The sequence below is a fragment of the Pleurodeles waltl genome, chromosome 5 (genome assembly GCF_031143425.1).
Source record: "Pleurodeles waltl isolate 20211129_DDA chromosome 5, aPleWal1.hap1.20221129, whole genome shotgun sequence".
NCBI lineage: Eukaryota > Metazoa > Chordata > Amphibia > Caudata > Salamandridae > Pleurodeles > Pleurodeles waltl.
This window is the reverse complement of record NC_090444.1, coordinates 200,182,141-200,207,551: the sequence shown is the minus strand read 5'-3', so window position 1 is coordinate 200,207,551 and position 25,411 is coordinate 200,182,141. Positions and strand designations below refer to the sequence as shown.

General features: G+C 42.0%; 1 protein-coding gene across 2 annotated transcripts in view; it reads left to right on the top strand.

Annotated features, from left to right (window-relative positions):
• KCNK2 (potassium two pore domain channel subfamily K member 2) overlaps positions 1-25,411 on the top strand; it is a 417,482-nt gene that overhangs the window by 363,229 nt on the left and 28,842 nt on the right. For both annotated transcript variants that reach the window (XM_069233893.1, XM_069233894.1), the window contains exon 6: positions 10,132-10,274. In XM_069233893.1, coding sequence (XP_069089994.1) covers positions 10,132-10,274 — 143 coding nt within the window. The remainder of the gene's footprint in view (positions 1-10,131; positions 10,275-25,411) is intronic.

Genomic DNA, 25,411 nt, shown 5'->3' with positions numbered 1-25,411 from the left:
CAGGCCAAGTGTGTCTCTAAGATTTTATTTGGTAGCAGTGTGTGGGGTTAAACAAATACTGAGGCAACCCAGATTTCTGAAAACAGGTTTTTAAGGCATGTGTTGAGTGTTCCCCAAAGCAGCCTGGCAATTTGTGTGCATGAAGAGCTGGGAGCAACCTTTATAGGAGACATGATTGCTCCTAGGCTGTTCTTATGCTCAATTCCGATTTGGTAAAGAGAGGAAGCTAAACCTAACAAGCTGATTCTTAAGGACTGTTTATCTCTTCACCATGCTATCAAAATTCCCTGGATTGCTTATGTTAAAGATACCTTTACTAGCTTGGGTAGGGAGGAGTTATTTTATACCCCCTAGTCTATGAGCACCGCAGTATTGAAGTGGGTGAGAAATTATGTTTTTTAACATAAGGCATTATACAAATAGCAGAGTGAGCTGATAAAAGCCATGGCACAGGGTCACTTGTCATTACAATTAGTGCAGACCATGGAACCTTATTTATCATTTATAAAGAGTGACAGGGATAGGTTTCATTGACTAGATTCAGGTTTAACATGTTGCATCATTTTCTGGCTTCTCTGAGGGGCTGGACTTTGGCTAGCATGCTGGGTCCCTGCAGAAGCAACAATGGGCCTCCTTAGCACACCCTTCACTTCATGATGTTTTGCAGTTATTTTATGTTACTTAGTAGAATGTTTATTATACCCTTACAGAAGTTCCCGAATTTCACTTGTGTCTCCTGCTGTTATGTTCCTCCAGTTTTTACCTAATGAACATGTTCTTTTTAAAGTTTCTTGCTTTTTAAGAGCTGCAATGAGATTAATTAGACTTGATTAATTTTGTAGTGGCTATTGGTTGATTTTATGATGTGATGCTGGTGCTGTTATCTGATGGGGGCTCACATGATGATTTTAATATCTTTATGTAAGCTGTAATGTCACCTAGTGCGTAGGTGGTTTTATGCAATTTATGTATGTATTTTGTTGTTATGCTCTTTTCTGGTTATGATTATAACCGAATACAGATCAATGATTGATTCATTGACTACTTTGCCCACTTTCCTTGTTCGTGTGAATTATGTGAGAGATTACCTCATTTTTGGGGTGGTCCTTCCATTTTTTGCAGTCTGGTTTTGCTGGCTTAAGTACTGTGTGCATTAGGCCTAGGAGTGATTTTAATTACACCAGAGTAATCAGAGTAATTCCAGTAATTCTGCATTTCTCTTTGATGCAATTAAGCCCACTCACGTAATTAAGAGTATTTTGGGGTGAAAATAAGCACAGAGACATTATATTAAACAAGTGTGAGTGGCTGCTTATGCTACTTCTAGTTGTATTGCTTTTAGCACTACCGTTATTAGTGCAAAATGCATCCTCTCATCCAAAATGAATGTGAGGATGCATTTTGGCTAAGGAAATAGTACTAAATGCAGGGAGTAAGTTGGGTTAAAATTGCCTTGGTATTCTTGTTCTATTGCTATTCCTTAGCTCAAAATGCATCCTCAGGTCAATTTTAGAGGTGAGGGGGGCATTTTTGTGCTACAAATATAGTGTTAAATTCCAAATACATCTTCTTGTGTAATTGTGTGTCACAGAATTTTGCAATAATAAAGCTACAGCAAATTACATGAGTTACGTCCACCACTAGTATGTACGTTACCGTTGTGAAACTTTAATACACCTAAAACATACGTTTCACATTGGAACTGTCTGCTTCACTTATTTACTTCCCTGTAGGTTTGTTGTAAATGGTGCCTAGAATGCACCTATCACAGGGTAGGTTAAATGTCATATGTGGGGTGCAGTGTGTATTTACCTATCTGCATATATCACAAAATATATGGGTACCCCGGTGATCTAGCTGTACTTTAGTTGAAGTGTGCTACAATGACGTATGGCAAATAAGGTGCACTGACTATATATGGAAGCCAGAGAGCAGATTTATCAGAATTGTGTGTTGCCCTGCAAGGTAAGGCAAGGGAGATGTAAAACCTAGATGAGATTTACCAAGCCATGCAAGGCCAACTTACATGGCCCTTTGGTGCTTGGTAACACAAGGCAGCACAAGTTGCTGCCTTGCATTGCTCTACTTGGTGGGGAGTTGCATGGGTGGAGTGTGGGTGTTCCCACACATCCACCCATGTATTCTGAAGCATTCCCTGATTTACCAACACTGGTAGATGTGGGGATGCATCAGAATTGTATGCCTTCCCACCAGAGCCTCAACATGGAGAAGTATCTTTATTTCTCCTCAATGTTTCAGCTTTCTAAATGTTCTGCATTCTGTGACACACTTAGAAAGAGGAACATGCCTCTATGGATTGTTTGTGTGCAGAAAGTAAAACAATCCTGCCTGTAACAAAGACACCATTGCTCCATGGCACAAGGGTACTTTTGTTGATGCTAGGCCTCTGACTGTGCACCAGTACAGGCAGAGGACAGGAATGCACCATACCTTGATAGATTGCTGCATTGTGCTGTGTGAAAGAATGATAAATCTCACCCCCATATTTTATATATTGATAGGTCATGCATAAAGTGTGCTTAATAAACCCACAGGGCATGGTACTGAAATATAAAACTAGGACTCACTATACATAGGATAGTGAGTTATCAGAATTAAATAAATCCAAAAGCTATTTCAGTGGGTAGGCCTTGCTAGATTCATTCTTGAACAGGCTAGAAAAATACATCAAAGTTATTTCCAACTTAATCTTGAAAATCAGATTTAAAGGTGAAATCAGATGTTTAATATATTAGGTGAAAAAGTAACTTTGTAAAAATGTACTTCAGGATGTCTGAGCCAGAACTGCACCATAGTGAAGTCTGCCACTCCTCACACTTCCACAGCTAGAACACACATCTTTGGCTGGTAGAGTTAATGACTCTGGCACAGAGGAAAATAGCTGTATATACACAGGAAGTGATAGTTAATGTTAATTGCTAACCACGTAGCAGGAATTAGCCAACTGGCAGTGGACAAGAACTGTTAGCAGAACTAAGAGAAGATTTAGCACTACATAATTTGAAGGTAAAACAGGTTACTCATTCTTAGCCCCCCAGACAGCCAGACTCCAGGTACATCAGTGGAGAGAACCAGTTCTGACCCATTCAGGTGGGAGGTGAGCTCTTCTAAATCAGAGAGTGGCTAAGGAGCTGAAGACAGGTCTGCCTGGTTGCAATTAGGTTTTGCCGTCTTGAAACAGAATTCCGGGTAATGTCTGAAGTAATGCAAAGAAGCAATACTTAAGCTGGAAGGACTGCAAGAAAATATTTGGGAGTGAGTGGGAGAATTCCTCCTGTCACTAGATAGCACTAAGGATAAAGCTGGCAACTCATCCACCAACTCCTCAGAACATTGCTGTACCAGAGATGACTCTGATAACGCGTCCCTTTATGACTAATTTACTCACTTTGGGACTCATTTTAGGCCAATGAATCTTTTGACTCTCATTGAAGACACCTTAGGGCGAGATAACTAATCAGCATGTCAATCAATATGTCAATGACGTCATCAAGGTTCACAATAATACGACAATTCAAATTAGTCAGACATTTAATAAAACTCATAAACCACCATGACCTTGCAGTCATGAATAACCACACCAGGTTAGTACTATTATAGGAAGTTTATTCCCTATTGATTACAATTCTACTAGCAAGTTTATTAGTCTCAGAACCAAGAAACACATTAGCAAAGTAATATAGCAACTCTGAAAAGATTTCATCAAAGCAAGAATTACAAACATTAGAATATAACACAGTGTCAGCATAGGTTATCCTTAGCAGAGTTTCATCATCACGTTATTCACCAAAGCATAGATTTGGTCAATTGTCTATTTGCGTCAGTTTAGTGAACCCCTCATCTAACCTCGAATCAGTATTGACATGTTGGGCTTCATGCAAAACAATTTAGTGACACCAATTTAGAAAACATCTAGCTATGGTCTCTGTCAAAAGAAGCAGTTGGTACCTAGAAAGGAAAAGCAAACAGACAATTACAATTTCATTGTCATATAGTTACCCTCCGTATTGGGTCAGCACTGAGGTTCGGTCTTCCTCCTCAGGACATCAGTTGATTCGCCATCAGGAATTCAGCACTCAGGTAAAAGGGGCACTTCCCTCATAAGGAGGTAAAGTGTAAACGGGCAATATAAGGCAAGGATGGTTTTAAGAACCAAACGGCAAAGTCTCTATACAGAGTGGCAAAGTGTCTTCGTGGTCTTCTTTGCATCTTTAGTCAGTGGCTCCATTGTCTGTACTGGTTCAGGCGACCTTGTACCTGCGAACAGTCTACACTGTTGCGTTCAGCAAAAATGTTTCACTAAGCCAGTCGAATTTCATGGGAACGGATCTACTACAGTTACATTCATCTTCTAGTTTGGAGAAAAACAAGAGTTCATGTCCTTCAGCAAGTCAGCACACTGCACGTTAGAAAAACACACTTAATATGAAAGCCAGGCAGCTAGGCCTCATCTCATGCTAACTAAGGCCTAATGATTTATTAGCAAAACTTTTACATATAACCTATTATTATTAGTGCAAAATCATATCATAATATAACATTTTAACATTATTAGTCAGTTTCATTAGTCATTGTATATATTGGTGGCCACTCCCCGTGGGCACATTTCAAGCGCACGTTTTAGCAAAATACATTAATACGTTTTCTATGCAGCATTATTACACGTTAGTTCATAAACATTTCATACTAATATAAGCTACGCTCTCCCAACTCCATCTGAAGAAGACAGCCCCAGTGAAAGAAGACTCCTGACTTCTGACTCCTGCTGGAAAAAAGAGGACTCACTAAAGAAATCAGAGATTTATGAATCCTGCTTACACCTAGGGTGGAACTGTTCTCCAAGGGTCAAGTGTTGGCCTCATGTTTATCTGGCTCAGGGACACAAAAGCTAGTGGCACTATTGACTCCAGAACAACCATCTGACCACAGAGGATGGGATCCTGAAGGGGACCTAAATGAAGAGAGACACGGTGCCTAAAATCCTTTCTGGGAGCTAGGATCTGCAGCAGTGACCAGGAGTAACATTTCCAGGAACTTTGAAAAAGTTGGAACATAGTCATTTTATCCACCTCTAGAGGACCGGGACAAGGTGTTAAGGCTTGCCCTGCAAAGTTGCACCCAGGGTGGGCAAGAAAATCTGTTAGATTCCCTCTCTCAGCTTTGTTGTCATGAAAACTGATTCAGAAAGGCCTTGCGGCAAATATATCCAACAGTGCAGCCTTGCCTAGTTACTGCTTTGTGCTTTGCCCCAATGGAGGATTGTGACTTCTAAAAAAGTGAATAAATCTGAAAGTCAAATCTTTGTCTAGGGTAAAGTAGCAAATCGATTTGACTTGTTAAAAGAACTTGGCATCTACGAAATCCTGCTTTGACCTGATGTGAGCTTTAGGCACTAAAACTAACAGTTTCAGCAGGAACTCGATTGTGAGGTACCTGACTTTGTGGGACCCTCACTGGCCATGGTCTTGTATCTTGCCCTGCTCTAAGATTTTGACTTCCATTTGAGAGACTCTGGGCCTGACTTAGTGTTTGGCTGATGGCTTACTCCATCACAAACACAACAAATATTCTGTACGCTTTATTTAAAGTGCAGTATATCCTATGGCACTTGTTATGGATGGAGTAGTAGTCCATCAAATCCTCAAAATCAGGCCCTAATTCCCAAGGTGAACATTTTAAATGGGGCAACGCGCTTGGGGCATGTGACCTTTGTTCCATCGTGGCCCTCTTGAAATCGTGCCTAGGTAACGGTTTATCACAAACCATTGTTTTTCACTGCACATTAGTTTTTCTTGATGCTTTTTGCCCCAAAGCTTTAAAAATGCATATCTCTTTTTTCTTCACTTACTTTAATGATCGTTGTATCTTTTTACTCATTTAAGTTTTCTTTGTTTCTTTAAATTTGTTGGCATTCTATTGCTTTGTTTTCTTGACTTTGAAATGACTGATAATACTTGAGATACACTCCCTTCTCTGGTAATTATCATAGCCTTCATGGGGCTGTATTTTGACTTAACCAGAGTGGGCTTATTGAGTTTCCAAATTAATCAGTCCATTCATATCACAGGTTGTTTTTCAAAACTCAATATATATGCTTCCCCCTCTCATGTTTATAATGTTTTTTACACGCCACACACACATTCACATAGCTTCTTTTTCCATTAGGTGGAACATTTATTCACATTTCTCTCACTTTGGCATTTGTCAAAATGTTCAAAGCCTATGACAGTAAGAGGCAGAAATACAGATCTCCTCATAGCATCAAGTGCTGCTTATGATTCCATGTAAGTTTATTCATCTTCATCAACGATTTTAAAGGGAATGCCAAGTTTGATAAATTATCATAAAATCTTGCTGGCCATGAGAACAGTTGCATGTCACAATATCATCTACAGAAATATGTATTTACCCGGAGGTATAGTCTAATTATTCTTAAATGAAAGTGTTTTATTGAAATACATACATCATGAACATTTATATGAAATTAAGATTAGGTAAAATAAATACATGCTTACCTAAATTTACTCATGCATACTTACCTTGAAAAAATTTGATTATCAATATTTTTACCACAAAATATTTATAGCACAATGTCTCAAATTAACTATTTAATTCCATACTCATAAAGTATTAGAGCATTTTTCAAAGGCAAAAAAGTATACATATGCTAACAAATTTTCACATTTAGTACATCGAGCAACAAGGTCACCTAACAACAATGCAGTAAGAAATAATTATAACAATGTAGCCAAACAACTATTAGCAAAGTATTGTCAGTGAGATGAAGGTGGGTATCAAAGTTTACATACACAACCAATTGTCTTTGGAACAGATAGCACTTAAGTTCCTCCATGAAGGTTTCTGAAAAGGGCACAATGCGAAATGGTAGTTGAATAGAATTTCAAACTTTGGTGGTCCTGCCAGAGAAAGAGTAATCATGCAACCCTCTGTTTTTTAAATGACGGTGACTGCAGAAGTAGTTTTGCAGATATACCAATAACTACTAGAGATTTTCACTTTCTTAGCTATGTGGCTGGGAGTAGAAGTTTGGAGGTTTTATGGTTGATGCAGGCCATCTTGAATTGTACTTGTACATCAATAGGCAGCAGTCATAGTTTGATCAGGATTGAATTGATGTTGCCAGATTTCTTGCAAAGAGAAATAACATGAGCTGCCGTATGTAGCACCATTCAGAGGGAAGGAATGAGTGCTTTTAGAAGGCCAGAGAGAAACAAATTCTCATAATTGAGCATTGAGTGGACAAGAGCTTGTATAAGGGAATTCAGGTCAAGGCCTGGCACAAACTGCCTGAATCTCAAGGGACCCATGAGTTGAGTTCCACAGCAAAACTTTGATATTGTAGGTTTAGTCTGTTGTTGAGGGTGAAACCTGGGGAGTTGGCATTGTCTACAATAGTTCTTTTACACCCAGAAGAGTACAGGAATTAATTTAGAATTGAACTCATAAAGCTCTGTTTTAGAAACTTTGAATTTAAGTTGCTAAGTGGATAACAGGTTAGAATTTTGGAGAGCACAGAAATGTCGCTGGGGGTGGGACCTTCCTTGTATCATCAGCATATTGAGGGCAAAATAACCCAGAATTTTAAAGGATGACTCCAGGAGGTTTCAAAAAGAGAACAAACAATGTTGGCAAAAGAATGGACCATTAATGAGCCCCTTCTTCTACACTAAGGGCCTGATTTTTTATTTTGTGGAGGAAGTCCCATTCCTTAATCAGGGAGAAAAAGTAGATCACTTTCGTCCTGATGGAGGTGCGACCTGTCAAAATTAGAAATGATCAGCAAGCTTGCGGTCATTTTTAAAGCATTGTGAGGAACTGCCATCACAGCGGTTCCTGTCAGTGCTGTGTGCAGTTTGGTGCACAGCTCCAACAATACAAGGGAGCAGTGTATTAAACTGTTTTTTTTTATTTTTTTTAAATAAAATCTTTTGGCATGATTTTCTTTTTTCAAATAAAAAGGGAAATCACCCTCACACCATGGGAGTCCTTTCCCTTGGTGAGGGGAGCATTTAGCAGTTGTCACTGCCCCTTGCAGCCAGGGTTTTCTTGGTGGTGATGGTCAGTGAAAACTGACCTCTAATTCCTCCCATCTAAATTAGGTGAGCAGAATTAGATGCCTGCCTCCACCGGCCCTCAACCCATAGGGCCATCGGAGGTGTTTAATCGTGACTAAGACAAAGTAGTCTCTGCCATAATTAAACATAAGGTCCATCTGCATAAAAATTTGACGGGCGGACCACAGTCTCGTTGGTGTAGATGATTTTTGGAGTTGTGACGGAGCATCTGTATCGCCAAGCTATAAATCAGGCCCTTAATTTGCTTGATAGAGAATTCCCAGTTTTCACCTTTGAGTTTGGTTTAATAAATAGAAGGAAATCCAATTTAGCTCAGCTGCTTTGATACCCATACATTCTTTTAACATCCTAATTAGAGGGACTGATGGACAGTGATGAAGACACCAATGGATTCAAGAGCACGAGTAAGCTGAAGTTACCCAAGGACAAGAGGTGGAGTGCATCATCAACAAAATGTTTAAAGGGCTGAATCTGTACTTTTGAGAAACTTTTAAAGAAAGATTTTTTACTTCCCAGTTTTATTGCCAGGTACTTCTGAATTATAATCCTACAAGCCTTGAGGTACATCATCTCTATTAGCAGCTGATATTTTCTTACCAGTTAGAGCTAAATACCTTCTGTTCTTTTCCTTTTCCTAAAAGAAAAGTTCCTTTTTGGGCCTCATTAAATTTCTTTTTAGTACCTCTGTCCTTGTAGACTTTTAATTCGACATTACTTTTGTAAAATGTAAGATTTTAGTTAGATAGTCCATGTTTGCACCTTTCATGTCTTCCGTCTTTATCTTTGTGGTTCCATATTCAAGATCCACTCCAAATAGTTTGGGAAGATGATAAGGGATGGGAAAAGGAGACAGCATTAATCTCTATTTTCTCTTTGTGGCCATTCATCTCTTTCCTAAAGTCTGAAGTCTTTAAACACCTTTCTTGTGCCTTCAACGGAACATTATCTTTTCTTCTTGTCAACTTCTAATTCACACTATTCATTGAATTCTTCTGTATATACCAGCAAAGCATGCCGTTCCACTAAACCTATTGCATGCTTTCTTAACTACGGGCATGATGGGAGCTACTCATGTGCTTGTCACACTTTGACTTTTTCTGGTTAAATCTTTCTTAAGAACAATGGGTCCAGGACATAGTTCAGCACTGCTATCCCTGTGGTTAGCTTCTCTCCCCTTTTTCTGTCTCAACAGCAGACACAGTTACCTGTGCTGTAGCCAGACATATTGTTTCCATTACACATAGAATGTGCTTGGGGCTAATACCTTGCTCATTGTTAAATGGCTTGTTGATGATCTCAATTTTCTCCTCTTGATTCAATGGAATCTTCCATATTCTTGTGGTGGTCCTGCACTGGAGCATTTCATGCTCACCGTGTTATAATTGTTTAATGTGGACCCCTTCACTGCTGACAAAACTACTTTTATTCTTTTACTTAAAGCACTCCATGGAGGAGCATGTGTTTTCTTCATGTCTCCTCATGCACTACTTCCCCCTTGAGTTTCCCTACTCTCTCACTCTCTCTGTTGCTTTCCCCTCCCCTCAGCTCTTCTGTTGTCGTTCAGTCCCCCTCCCCCAGCCCCCCACTGCTTGGTGTCCACTTCCACAAACCCTCCAACTTAGTTTAATATGTTTATCTGTTTACCCATTTCAAGATGGCTACCCAGAAGTGCACATCAGCACGCATGTGCTACGGGGGCACCTAGAAATGTGTTTGTGTGGATTTAGCAAACCTACCTCAAAGATTATTACAAAGACATGTTTTTTTAAATATTGAAACAATGCTCAATTCGGCATGTTGCTTTTTCCTCCATTGTCTTCACTTACTGTGACAGTTTTTCTAGCATTACAATTCTGAAATACTGACATACTAAAACATATTCAACACTCATACATGTATGTCAATGAAATGCTGCCTTTTTCACATATTACTAAACCAGATTATCATGTAAGTAGATTGAATTTGTTTGTTGATGTGTCAATAATAACCCTCCTAATTAAGAATTTTGTTGTAGGGGAGGACTCAGACATTGACTACCTGGAATTATACAAGCCAGTGGCGTGGTTTTGGATTTTGGTGGGCCTTGCATACTTTGCTGCAGTCTTGAGCATGATTGGAGACTGGCTAAGAGTCCTGTCAAAGAAAACTAAAGAAGAGGTAAGGTTCTCGAGTGTACATACTTTCTGAATTTGAATTACATAGTTTTGATACCGACTCTGGAAAATATTTATGCTGTTTAAATTTGAATACCTTAAATAACAAGGACTACTTTATTAGAAAGCTAATGCATTTATCTGTGTTTTATATCATCTAGAGGCAGCACACCTGACCATCAGTTTTCATTCACTCCATTGCTTGTCCAGTTATAGTTACAATTAAAGCTCGAAACATTCCTTTCATTGTTCCGTTGTACGTGGTATATAGTGCTTAATTTGAATGAGTATTTACAGGTGGGCACCTCCGGAACTCATATTTTGGGGAACAACACTTTTGATTTTTAATTTTTAATCAACAGACTTTTATTCAGAGAGAAATAGAGAACAACACAAAAGGGGGAAGAAAGAGGCTGAAAAAGACAGAAAAAGAATGACAGAGAAAGCAGCGATGAAAAAGAGCCTTTAAGTGTGAGTTAGAGAGGTAGGGCGTGTCAGGTGGTAAATTAAAGAGGCACGAGGTGGATTCTAAACAAGCCAACCTTGGTATTCATCACCCAACCTTCGATAGTGCCTGCTGCAGGCTTCTGAGCAAAACATTGGGCCCTGGCAGTTATTTCTTTTTTTTACAAATCAAGCAGTGGTTGTATAAACTTCAAGGAAATTAAATACACAGGTAAATATTTAAGCTACAGTTACATGAGTAGGATTTAAGACCCTGCTCAGATACAAATCATGTGAATACTATTTGAATTTGCTTGCAGATATGGTAAATGCAACAAGTGTATTCGTAAACAATACCAAGTGGTTTGTTAACACATTAGGCAGAAATAATGTATGTAGAAGGCGATCAATTCAAAAGTGCATTGTATCTGTAAAAATCAATGGAAGGCTGAAGATATGTTAGTTTAAATGTAACGTTATTTTGTTTGAAAAAGAAAATAAGTGGTTCTAACTTTATGAGGTTTGATTAATTAGTATCATAATCTATTTTTAAAAGTGGTAAAGTATTTTGACGTGGTTAAAAAATCAGTGTAAAAACTAGTAGGAAGAAGCGAACATCACCCCGCTTACAACCAATCTAGGATACACTAGTGGGAAAATCTGTTATGAATACAGAGGAGAGATTTGCTTGTGCTGTCATTTTACCAGGGCTAAGCAGGGAGCTGTCACTGTAGCCCTAATTATCTTCTCAGAGCCCAGCAGACGTACGCTTTTTAAGAAGGGTACTTATGCAGATAGAAATTCCATAACCCCTTACCTAGAGTTAGATCGTGGAAGGGAGCAACGTTCCTAGTTTGGTTTTCTGGAGGAAGATCGCCAGTCCCTTTTGATCATAGGCAATTCTGAGATGGATATATGTACCTGTCCTTTTTGGTAGTGTGAAAACCTCATGTGGCTCTGTGTCCTCAAGAAAATAAAAGTCTAATCAGATTCTCGCTGCACAAGCACATAGAGTGAGGCTCAAGGAGGGGTTGACATCAGAATACATACAGCGGATTGTGATGCTAAAGGGAGATTAGAGGAGGTGGAAATTATAAAGCAAATAGTGATCCCAGGTGGGGAGTGTTAGACCCTGCACTTGCCAATATAGTGAGACTCTGGGAGGAGGAGTTGTCAGAACATACACAGACGACAGTAACAACCGATGAGAAGAGGCCCAGGCAAATTATTTATCTTTATAAGTGAAAGGCCAGTTTGGAGAAAGATATCCTCTTCCAACGTGACTACTAGGTTTGTGGGTGTCCTATTAAAGTATTATAATAATGTGATTGTCAAGAATAGTACGACCTGAAGGAGTTGTATGTACCTCTACAGTCAACTTACATCACCTGTGTATTCATAAGTGTGAGCATTTTCCTTGATTTCTGAAGGAAAACCAATTTGGAATTTGAAATATGGCTCATCTACCAATGTGGCAATCACTGTCTGAGGGAAAGCTCCTTGGAATTTCTGATAGAATAGAATACTATAAGAAGAATGCACTTGTTGTCTGAAATGGGAAGATGGTCCATTCCCTAATTTTTAGCAGTAGATTCACACTTGTTAGTGGTACCGGTAGTGCCATTGGTAGTCAGTAGTTAGAAATCTGGTAAGTTTAGAAAAATGTCTCACTACACGTCTACACTATGCTAGCAAAAATACTGGAGGCAATTATCTTTATTAATTTGCAACCCCAGATGTCCCACAAAGAGAACCTCATGTATCACTTGGATCAAGGCATTCCTTTCAACTGGAAGCAGACTTAACTGTGGTAGGTACACTGTACACTAGAGCACCTCCCAGAACAGCTGGACATTTTCTAATTCAAAATACCAAGGATTCAGAAAACAGTTCATATTGGGGGTGACAAATCTTTGGTTCGTTCATGTATGAATGTCTCAACTAAGCATTTCTTGCGCAGAGGGAAATCCATTATGTCAGACACAACATTCGTTGGGGAAGGTTTCCTCAATGAATATAGTAAGCATGTCATAAAGATCATAAGATGGTACACTAATGGTATGCCTACCCTGATGCTCTTGCTCAGCATATGTCCCGGGATTGTTACCCTTAGAATGGATCAGGTGACACTTGTGGGAGGAAGTGAGCCAGCACCCATCATCTCCAGCTCAGTACACTCAATTATGTCATTTCCCACTTGACAATCGATGGAGAAACTTCTACAAAATTACCTATCAAAACTTGATTCAGCCCTTAATGTGTAACCTCACAAAGGGATCAGAGTACTTAACTTCTCTGTGGCCATTGGTGGTCTAAGTAAAACCTTTCTGCAAATACTTCATGGTGAAGATAAATATATGGCTCACTATGGTGATACTGCCTTTGGAAAATGTGAGCCTTCTCATTCCTTGTTTTTCTGCATGATAGTTTGCAAGAATGGTTACTTGTTCGAGGGTCCCTCTGTCAAACATCAGAGTCAGCAGTCTATGCATTGAGGGACACTCTGACCACCTCAGTTAGTATTTCCACTGTCTCTCCCATAGTGTTGAAGAGGAGAATATTATTTCTGGTGTTCAGAATCAATACTTAGCACTTGGTGTTACTTTTTGGGCTTGGTGCAGACCCATAGAGGTATTCAGCACACAGCAATCTTTCTAGGAAGCACCACAGATCCTGGAAGGTCATGCTAGTAAAGGCTGTTAAAGATGTCTTCTCTGGATCTTATCCTTTGCATGTGTGCTGCAGAAGCAAATGTCGCCAGCTTGGTTTCGGAGATTTGTGCTCCCCTTGGGGCCAACAACTCAATTGAGACAATGCCCTTTGATTCCAGGAAACTAAGCTTCAGAGTGGCCTTCATTAGCCCTAAAATGTTTCCCCTGTTCAGAATGTCGTGCAGGCCCTGTGAATGATATTCCAGTATGAACAACAATTTAACATTAGGATGTTGCAGAATTGCTTGACTTAGGATAGGGCCAAGAGGATCATGTTAAGAACTGAAGACATTGTAACCACTCTGGCTTACTTTTGCAGATGAGCGTCTCAGCGGTTGTTCCACTTTTGAGCCCTTTTTGAACCAGGGTTCCGGGGGAAGTGGGTCCGCTTGTTTACTTGCAGTTGGAAGGCCCAGGGGAATCTCCTAGGCAGCCCAAATTCTGCATGACCCCTGTGTCTAAAAGAACCCGGTCCACCCTCCATGCCAGTTGACTCCCCCTTGTGTCTTCTTCTTCAGCATATTGATCGATGTCGCTCGCAGAGCTTTCAGTTTGGCTTGTTTCCCTGTCACATAGATCTGAAAGGACATTTTATTTAATAATCTCCATGCAAACCTTTTGATCTGATGATAGGGCCTTCATGGGCTGATGAATGTCACTTCCTTCCTCAAGTGTTGGGCTCATTTTTGTAAAAAACAGGTACAGCTGGTGAATTGCTGAGGAGGAATTTCTGCATGTTTTTATTCACGCGGGGAGTAGGCTGGGGTTGCAGCTGGACAGGCCATTCTGATTGTGGCCTGGGGCACCTTTACTATATTAATGGCCAAATTATCCAGAGGAGATGTGTCTACGTGCTTGGAACTTGGGCTCTTTGTTGAAAGAGAAGCTTCTGGTGATTGAAATTTGGAGTCTTTGGGAGCTTGGGACCATGATGCCTCAGCCAGAGTTGAACATTGTCTGGAAGCAGCTCTGATGCCCTTTATTTCAGCTCAAACAGTGTTGAGAAAGGCTGGGGGCGATGACAGATTGTCAATAATTGGTGAGCAACAGAAAACGGCCTGTGCCAGGTTAGAGTAGATTAAGCACTGTGTATAAGTTTGTTCAAATTGTCGAGCTTATTGTTGATCCTGGCAGTAAAAATGGCAAGGGAGTTCAAGCGGTCTACTTGAAGATACAACTTGTCAGAATGATAATTAAGGGCAGTGACTGTAAACTGAAGGTTCTGCTAAAGTTGTAATCAGATGGGACATGGTGTGGCCGGGAGTGGGCCAAGGTTGACGTTGCCAGGCACACCAAGGCTGCAAGGTTTTTCTGAGAAGGAGAGCAACAGCTCCAGGAGCGACTGGTCATTCAGTTCCCTGCAGTCAGCCATGGGCTGGGAATGGACTGGTATGTCGGGTGTGAAAGGTTTCATTGAAGATAATAAGGCAGTGTTTCTCACTGGGGCCTGGTTCTGCTGGTCTACTGGGGGGCTGAAAGGGCATTTTGTGCTTGATTCCAGAATAGGGTCTGGCCGGTGTTGCACAGCTTCATGAGCGAGGGCACTTGTTTGAGGGTCCTGGGAGACTGGCTGAGTTGACCCAGCAGGTGTGATGGTGAGAATGGAGCTAGGACTGATGACCTCAGACTGAGCCTGAGGAACTAGTGGCAGAGCCGCTGATGGGATGGACCATTGGAGAGGCAGGTGATAAGCACTGTGTGGTGCTTGGGCCAGATGGATTGGATGAAGCAGGAAAATGCTTTGAGCAGGCATGCAGGCTTTCAATCATGTTATCGCCATTGTCACTCTCACCTGGTGACGGTGGGGCTGCAGGAGCTGTAGCATAAACAATGGTCCTTGTTGGCCCAGCCTCCACCGGTACCATGCAATTGCAAGTGGAGGGTTGCTCTCTTGTGATAGATGAGTAAGTGCAACAGTCAGGAGTTTCTTAGTAAAAAAGTCAAGTGGCTGTGACAGGGCTGTGACAAGCAGGCAAACTACGGGTAGTCTACAAGCTGCAGGGATGATGCGTGGGTAAAGCGGTGGTAAGTGCCCTCTGATGGGGCGGTAAGAGCCGACAGGAGTGGGAGCTGTACAGGACCAGCGTGTGGCATGCGGCTCAGCTGCGGTTTGCTTGCTCGGTGAAGCTCCTCACCTGTTACTAGTTTTACCCTGGAAAAGGGGCATAACATGCAGAGTTTGGTGCTCCTCTCACCAAAGTCCACATGCCCTGATATTTACTGGCCAGTTTTCCCCCAATAAACATTGCCAGGTTTGGTCTGCCATAGTTTATCTCTGGGGTGAGGTTTTCATCACTTCAAGTATGCATCAGGTGCAATAAAACTCACAAAAGGCATATATCTGATATGTATGGTAACAATATTATATTTCTCCAGGGAATTAAGTAGTCTTTTAAACCCAATTGAAGTATAATCTAACAAGACCATATAATCAGACTACTGAAGAACTATAAGGAGAAAGAGGTTCAGATGCAAATGATCTGACGCAGGTCAATTACAGGCCCGATTTGGCCATATGCTAAAAGAACAACAGGATTGTCTACAAACACCTCTGTTTAATCCTCATTTTAGAGACTGATAATTTACAAGCTAACTTAAACCTTGGCCAAATATGTGATACAGTAACACAATGATGCACAGAAAGTTGGGAAAATTCCCCATTTAGCCAGCTTGCCCCATAATATAACCCCAGTCACTCCAACAAATGCAGCCCACTCAAATGGAACATAGGCATAAAATGGGCATTTGATATGTGAACTGTATCAAAACCATTCTTCTCTCCTCCCTTCTTTAATGGCCGGATATGTAAATATATGTAGTTGATGCCTTGCAAGTGAAGTGCTGGACAAAGTAGATTACACATGAGCATAAACAAAGTGGATGTTTCTATGGAATATCTTCAGATGGATGATAAAAATGACCTATAATGTGTCTTCAATAGATATCCTTAAGTACAGTAATTAGTTCTATTTCCCTCTTTTTTCTTCTGACTAGATGATTTGGGACATGGTAATTTGTTATTTTTAACAGTCTGGGCCAGAGGGTCTATTTCACTATCTGATTTGTCAAGAGATGTCTCACAGAAGTAGCAAGAGGTTGTGCAAATCAGCTACAAATACATTTTCTGCTGAGAATGTTCAGACTTGACAAAGCAATCTCAGTTTGTAGTGTTCTCCTTACCTTGTCCCCACAAAGAGGGCAGAATTTAGTGATCCATCCAACCAGTGTCGTAACAGAAAGCCTAAGCCCCGGCAGTGCGTGGGGGTAGTAGAGGGGTTGTGGGGGGGACCAGGCTTCTCCTTCTTTGGGGCCTCTCACCCTTCTCCATGTGCACTGGTATTGAAAATAACAAGCTCTGAGACAAACCTCGTTGTTTTCTTCAGAACTAAAAGAAAACACGCATTTGCAATGCAATAGGTCTTGCATTTGCTCGAAGTAGAGCTATTAGTGTTGTAAATTCCTAACTGGACTTTTCTTGCCACATAAATTGAAAATGAAAAGTAAAACAGTTGACATAAGTGAGCTGATTCAAAGCGCCATGGCCGGCATGAGCGGGAAGGAGAGACACAAAAGGAAAAAGAAGTTTACTTGCAGTCAAACGTATCGGCAGTCGTGCAATTATCTGTTTAACAGGGGCAGTCTACAATGCGGTAACAAAACCATCCCAAGGAGGGACATACTTAGCATTTACCAATGATAACAAAGGTTTTTTGAAAGGCAAGCCCACGAATGAGTGAAAGTGATGGGCTTGAGATGGGTGTGGTTAAAAGCCCACAAAACCTACAAGTCAAAGCGCTTGCACGCTCGACCTAAAAATTGCAATGTCTTTAATATAGCTGACTTTGCAGCTGAACTTGGTTGAGCCAGAATACTTTGCCACCCATTCACTGCTGGCTATATACGCTCTGAGGGCAGTGGTGTCCAGTAGCCACCCATAACTGGGGTACTCTCTGAGGTGGGGTGGAGTGGAGTCCGCTAGCTACCCAGAACTGAGAGTGGGCTGTGCACGGCACTTATTAGTTTTAGTTTCTGTGGTCTTTAATTCAGAAGTGAAGAGACTCCAACCTGCGAACAGCAGAAGAAAGGGGCATCAGAGGTCTGCAGATGGTCTTTGTATGTCCCGCTCTTGACCTGTGGAGAGGGGCTTTCACTTTTAATGACCAGCCTAGGTTCTGCAGCAGTGTCCCGAGAGCTGAGCCCCTTGGCTTCCCTGCAATTTGTACGTTTGTTTTCTGTCTCTCATTAAAACAAACAATAATCATTTTACCACACCTTATTCGTACATTAACACTGTTGATGTGACTTGCATGAGGCACTAGAATACATTAAAAGTAAATGACCACTAAACAGCAGGTACCCTGTGGATAGGCTAGAAAACTATATAGCACAGCTCTGTATAGTGTAATGCTGCAGCTAAATTATCCATTTGAGAATGAATGCTTTCCATAGAGCTGTGGTATGCACACACATAACTTTCAAGTAGAGGCATCTTCTTAAGCAGTTATCCCTGTGCATTCTGGGACTTGTTTTATTTTCAAATGATCAGATTCGAAACCATTTTTTATCCTTGTTTACACAGGGATTTTGTATAGATGGCGGCTACACATGACGGTAAAAAAACCTGCTGTTGCTTACAGATTTAACACATGATGACATGATGCCATATTTGCAAGTATTGTTTGAAAACCAAGCTTCTTCAGAGAGTTCGTCAAAATCACAGTTATGTAACAAGTGTTGTGTACCTTTGCTTATTCTATTTTGATTGAACTAGCGTGAACTAGTGCTAGAGAATTATTCATTTTCAATCAAATTACCTTTTAACAGGAATTGTTTCATGCCTTTCTTGTGGGGAGATGCGAGGCAGACTTGGAAAAATAAAAGCAAGAATTAGTCGAGATGGAAAGAGCCTGTCACACGTTGAATTGATGCCTTGCAAATGTATTTTTCAACAGCACAAGGGAAGAACTTTTGCTCACCCTATCGTTGCAATGCTTACAGCTGAGTCTGTATATATGTATGCATGTATTTCTGTGTATAAAGGTATTTGTAGTATGCTAATGTAATGCAAACCAACACAGCACTGAACAGTGTAAATATCAGTCAGGGCTCACGGGTGTTAAAAGGGGTGGGTGGCACGTGCGGGAGGGGGGCTGTAGGTGGTGGCGGGGGCGAAAATCTTAATACATTTTTTTTTTTAAAAGAATAAACTTACCTTTACGTCGTGCAGCGACGCGCCCCGCTCCTCTGCTGGCTGGAGGCAGGCACAGGCACCCAGCCTGCTCTGCTGCCAATCCTGATGCTGCTCAAAGCAGCATCAGGATTGGTTGGGAACGCCCAGCCAGGGTGCTCCCAGGCAAACTCAGAGCCTGTGCAGTGTCTCTCCAGCCCAGCAACTGTGCAACTGTGCCGAGACGGCCGGCCAAACACACATGCGCTCTGAGGGGGAGTGCTAAGCACTCCCCCTCATACTCGTCACCCCCTTGGCCCTACCCCTTTATAAGGAAATGATAACAAACACTGTTTGTTACTGTTTCTTTGTAAAGGTTTTGCAGCTGCCCTGCTGGCGGGGGGACGACACTCCTCCGCCCTCATGGAGGAGCCGCGCCTGGTAAATGTTCTCCTTGCACTTCGAACTGCAAGACAAATTGCCTTTTCCATCTATGCACCCATAATCTGGAACAACATCCTCATGTCCATCAGGACCACCGCAATGTTGTTCCAATTTAGGAAAGAGTTGATGACACGACTTTTTAAGAATCACTAAACCATAATGCATTAACTGTCCACAACCCACCTACCTCCCCATCACGTATTGACATTATGCTTGTCCTTGATCCTGTACAGCATTCTGTTGTCTTTTGGCTAGGTTTGTACTAAAGAAATACCACATAGATACATACATTTATAGAACACATACATACAGAAGTACATACATAAATACATATGTACATACCTACATACATAATGTGGGCTTGGAACAGGGATCCAGTGTAATTATTTCACTGTTGGCATGATTGATTTTACTTCTTCTGATCTTTGATGATTGCTAAGCAGCGTGTTGACTCTATCCGAATGAGATTAGGAATATTGTTCTGAAGCTGACAAGAAAAGTTTCATTTCTTTCAGAGGGGAAAGGTGGTGCCACACTGCTCTGATTTGCCTAGCCATGCGTTCCTTGGAGGAGAGGTCTGTTTTAAGGGTGAACGCAAATGATTTTACATTTGATGTCAGTTTACATGGCTGTAGGTTGTCGCGGTTGTTGGCAGGATCATCTCGGTCCATGTGGCCTTTTATAGTATGGGGATCTGTTCTGAGGGAGATGATGATACGGCTGAAGGTTCTGAGAGCATCTTGTTCATAATGTTTTATAATATGTGGGGACTGGCTTTGAGGATGTCGAGTATGTCAATGATCTAGTGGAAGAGGAGACTGAAGGCTGTCCATGTGGTGGAAGATCAGTGGGGGATTGGAAACAAGGTGGATATCTAGTTGGAGTTCTTTACATGGATTCTGATTCTGTTTACCTTTTCACTGAAGAGGTGATTGATGCCATTACACTTGTCAACTGCTTAAAGAATTCATTGGTCCAGCAAAGGGCTGTCACAGTGCTCAACTGCATTGGAGAGTGCTTTGCTTCTGATGAGGGATCTGCATACACCGTGGAGTACAATGAGTTAGGTGAGGCTCATTGTGACGTTGGTCTGTTTCCCTTTCTTCTTGGTGTGTAGAGAGCTTGTTCACTGAGACCTTAAGTACCATGATGCTGAAAGGTTGGTTTTGAAGGCTCACATTTTTCATGGTGGTGTGTTATAGATCAAGAGTGTGTTGAAATCTGATAAAGGCTGGTGGGAATTAAATAGCTTGATGAATGCCGAAGGGGATAGTGTGCTAGTCAGTCCAGTCCAGGGGTGCATTAGTTTAATGGTAATGTACTTATGAGGACAGGGTATTGAATTGATGTAGGTTGGTTTTGTGTTGTGCTACTTGATGTCCAGGTTGTTGAGTCATTTTAGAAGAACATTTTTTATTTTCCTTGTGCTTGAGTCTTGTGTAGGCTAAAGTCTCTCAGGAACGTGGGATGAATGTGTTGAATAGAGGCGCATGTGATGAGGTCTGAGATTTCTAATCACTTAAGTGTTCCTGATTTTCTAAGGTTGCATAGCCAGGTGGACCTGTTAATGATGCAGAAGAAAGGTAACATTATTACTTACCTTATGTGTGCATTGTATGCCACGGCCTATGTGGATGAGAATGTCTACAATGTATATGGATGTGGTGTGTCAGACACTTTTTATGATGAGTGTTTTTAGGTTATGTTTAGGCTATGTTATTTGATAATAATTATGTAATTTCAGTGAAGCAGAGAGCAGCTAAATATGAATTGTTGGGAAACTGATAATATTGTGCTGGTTTGGTATGCACACTAGTGAGAAGGATGTGAATGTGATTCTGGAAGTTTGCCATCACAGAGTTATCTGAGTAAGTTTGTGGTCTAGTTCTGATTGTGCATTGTTTTTAGATGCAGGATGAGTAGGTAAGGTTTCTGTCACTAGATCCATTCTGGCCCAACAGGCCCAAATAAGAGGCACTCTTGACCTCAGACACCCATTGCTGATGATGGATGTGAAAGGGATAGATTAGTGGGTGGTGCTGGCTTTGGGGGACTGGCCGTTGTGGTTACTGGGGTTCATCTGGCCTTAGCATTGGTCCACTATGCGCTAAGGGGGAAGTTAGGAAAAGTGTGAGAATGTTGATTGGCTGATGCAGACTGGCAATGTCGTCAATCTGACTGATGTGGCTTTGTGAGCATTTCTGCCCCAATGGAGCTATCAATTCTTCCAACTGTGTTGGTAGGCAAGAAAGGGAGGAAAGGAATGGATGGAGAAGGCTGTTGTTCAAATGGATGCAATGAAGTTTAAGGAACCACTGTGCTCAGAGTGCGTGCCCTGTGATTCCGATATTTCCTCATGGAGTGTTCCTTGAGCACTTGTAATCATGTGATATTAAAACTTCTGATGATATCCCAGTTGTGGGAATGAGGTACTTGACCATCGCAGGTACAATGCTGATTACTATTTGGGGGCCCCCCTCAATGTACCTTGCAGGGTGTCCACGTGAGGTTTCATTACGCCACTGTGTTCAACAGAGGACATTATCATCATGAAGAGACATGCATGTATCAACCTGACTCTAGTGGTAAGGAAGGGAAGTATGATGGAGAAAAATGACACAAGAAAGGAGAAGAGACCAGCAGAAGAACACAACACTTGCACTACAGAGAGGAGGAAGGAATAGAGAGCATTATTGACAGCGCAATTAAGTAAAAGGGGTGTCCGGATGTCTGGATAGATGGCACAGTATTGCCTGGCAGGAAAGAGTTTCTTCTGGCCCAGGGACTCTTTCAGTTCACCTTTTGACTCCCTCCCTGAAGCTCACCCTTTAAAAACTGACTATGGTGAGATGCTTTGCGTGTTTTGCTATGGTAGCATCATATATATATCCCATTGAAGCCATGTGCAGCTTCAGTCCTCCCTACTTGGTCTCCCCCCGATTTGAACAGTGTCCGCTATTCTAGTACAATAGAGGTGACACAGCGAAGCAGAATGTGCACATATACAGTTTAAAATAATGCATCTCTTTGTTTCCCTTTTCAGCTTTCTGTGAGCAGGATGTCTGAGTAAATACTCAAGTAGAGAGTGAAAAAGAGGATGTATTTATCCATCCACTCCTAAAACTTGGTTTGAGATTTTAAATTACAGGTTTTCTTTTTTTTTTTTTTTTAGTTTAAAATGTTTTATTAAAGATATAGGGTGATACAAAATATATAGAAATATACTTTTCAAAACTTTTTCCTTTTTACGATAAATGTTTCTGCAATAGATATACAAACTTATACAATCTGACAGGTATTCCTGGCTGGATAATTGAAAGATTATAAACACACTCTTGGGAAGGGACAGGCTTGGGGGGAGAGAAAGACAGTATGAAGTGTTGATCTTATAATAAGGGAGAGATAGGGATGTCTTAGGGATTGAAGAAGGTGGGGGAAGAAGAGGGGGAGTTGGGGGAAGGGCTACTAGATGGGGAGATGAGTGGGTGAATAAGGGAGGCCATAGACCCCGTATTGAGGCTGGCAAGACCTAAGTGTAGGTTGTTCCATGGTTTCCCGTCCGGCATAGGTCGTCGTTCGAAGATGGGCAATATGGCATGTAGGCCTAATTTGTTGTGGTACAGAGTATGGTGAGGGTAGGAGTATCAAACCTCTGTGGAAGAATAATGTCAAAGGAGGGGTGAGTAGAAATAAGAGTGAAGAGGTCGTCCGTAGTGACTTGTTAGTTATTATGAGGTCCTTGAAAGAATGGTTTCTTCTTGTGCATGTTAATTTCCCAGACATAGATGATGTGGAAGTACTGGGGGAGATGTCAGGTTGTTCAGTCCATGGTCTGGTGCGTTTGTCTGAGTGGGGCAGCTGGAAGGAGGGAGAGGGGATAAAGGATAGAGAAAATAGCTGGGGGAGAAGAAGGGAAGAACAGGGGGGAGGAAAATAGGAAAGTGAAAGAGAAAGAGTTTGAGGACAGTTGTTTCTCGCCGACCGTCGGTCGTTGACCATTGAACATCCGCCAGCTGCTTCATGAATTTGTCAAAAATGGGCGCCAGACTTCCTCGAATAGCGCCGCTTGGTCCTGTAAGTTATATATCACTCGTTCATGGGTGGCTGTTTGATACATGGCAGTCATCCATTCTGTCGGCGTGGGGGTAGTACTAGACCCCCAATGCCGGAGTATGCATATTTTGGCCGTGGCGAGTGCTGTGTGTAGTAACCTTTTTTGGGCTCGTGTTAGGGAGGGGTATGGGCGTATATCGTGTAAGAAAATAAATGGTGGCGGGGTCAGATTTGGAATCTGTATGAAGTCCAACAGGGCGTGGCGTACCGCATCCCATAAGGGCTGTATCGTCGGACAATGACATAGGATGTGAAGTAGGTCGCAGTGGGGTTCTATGCACCTCCAACATTTCGCATGCGGTAGCAGGCCTGTCCTGAGAAGTTTAACAGGGGTCCAGTACCAGTCTTGGAGAACTTTGAATAAGCTGAATTTCAGGCGGGCTTCGCGTACTCCCCTATCAAGGGCTTCTAGTATGTCTGACCACTCTTCATCCGTATAGGTAATCTCCAATCTATCCTGCCATTTTAGGCATAGTCGTTCCAGAAGGGGTTGTGAATAGAGATGATTTGTTAACTCACCATAAAGGCCTGCCATAACGCCTTTATGTCGGCCCCATTTCTGGAGGTAGGTAACAATGGGTGAAGTTTTAAACCTCCATGGGGGAGTCCCTAATGTTCTGCGCGTACAGTGTTTAAGCTGTATGTATCGCCATTCTTGGTTACTGTGAATGCCAAACTCCTCCTGAAGAGAGGCAAAGGTTAGAAAATTATTTCCATCCATTATATTGGATATATTATAAATACCTGCCTCAAGCCATTGGGGCCACATGAGAAGATTTCCTCCTATTTTTATGTTTTTGTTCCCTGCTATAGGGGCCTGGGAATGTAGGTAAGGGTGTATACCTAGCAAGCGGTGGGCTCTGCGCCACGCTGTGTCAGTGGCCTTGAGAATGGGGTTGGGCAGGGGAGGGTGGTCAGCGTATATCCCTCCCACCTCTGTGTGTTGTCCTCTTAGGAGACTCTCTGTGGCTACCCATTGCGGTGGATCAGGTGTGCCTGGGAGTGTGTATACTAACTGTAATAGTTGGAAGTCTAGTGAATATTGTTCTACAGAGGGTAAGCCTAAGCCTCCATAGGGTCGTCGCGCCAGGATAGTTGCAGGTTTAATTCTTGGGCGTAGGGAGCCCCAGACAAAGGTCCTTATGGATGCATCAATCGAACGGAGTAAAGGGAGGGGTACCTGTAGGGGGAGCATGCCTAACACATATGTAAAGCGTGGTAGTGTAGTCATTCTGACCGCCTGTGTCCTACCCCACATGGACTGGCCCAGTAGTGACCATTTGGCAAAATCCTGTTTCATTTTAGATATGAGGGATCTAGGTTGTCCCGAACTATGTGTTCCAAGCCTCGGTTAATAAACGTTCCTAGATATTTGAGACGGGTCGGTGTCCATTGTTATGGAAGGCCATGTACCTCTGCTCTCGTCGTTATGCGGGATAAAGGTAATGCTTCGCTTTTGTCCCAGTTTACCCGGTATCCGGATAGAGGTGCGAATTCCTCTATGGTAGAGAGCAGTGCTGGTAGGGAAGTTTCTAAGTCGGACAGGGTTAATAAGATGTCGTCTGCATAGAGATAGATTTTGGATGAGCCCCCGGTTATTTGAATACCTTTTATCTGTTGGGAGTTCCGTACGGTAGCTGCCAGGGGTTCCATGGCCAATAGGAATAGAAGCAGTGACAGGGTGCAACCCTGGCGTGTGCCTCTTCCAATAGGGAAGGGGTCTGATAAGAAGCCCCCGCAGTTAACCTATGCTGTGGGGTGGTCATATAATAAACGTACTTTAGAGATAAATTGTTCCCCTAGGCCGAAGTGCTTCATGGTAGTGAATAAATAGGACCATTCGATGCAGTCAAATGCTTTCTCTGCATCTAGGGATAAAGCTAGGGCATATGAAGAGCTTCCAGCAGTGTATGGTAGAGAGTACGCATGTGGTTTCTGGAAGTGCGGCCTGGTACGAACCCCACTTGGGTATTATGGATCAGAGATGGAATCACTTTGCGTAGGCGTGCTGCTAAAACGCTGGCTAGGAGTTTGACATCTCTGTTCAGGAGGGAAATAGGACGATAGCTGCCACAGAGGAGGGGATCTTTCCCTGGCTTAGGCAGAACAACAATTGTAGCCCTGTTGGATAAAGCGCCCAGAGAGCCTTCCTGACATGCTTCTGTTAGTGCTTCATGCACTGCAGTGATTGCCTCTTCCCCGGCCCATTTATAACATTCTGCAGGGAATCCGTCCTATCCTGGAGATTTATGGTAGGGGAGG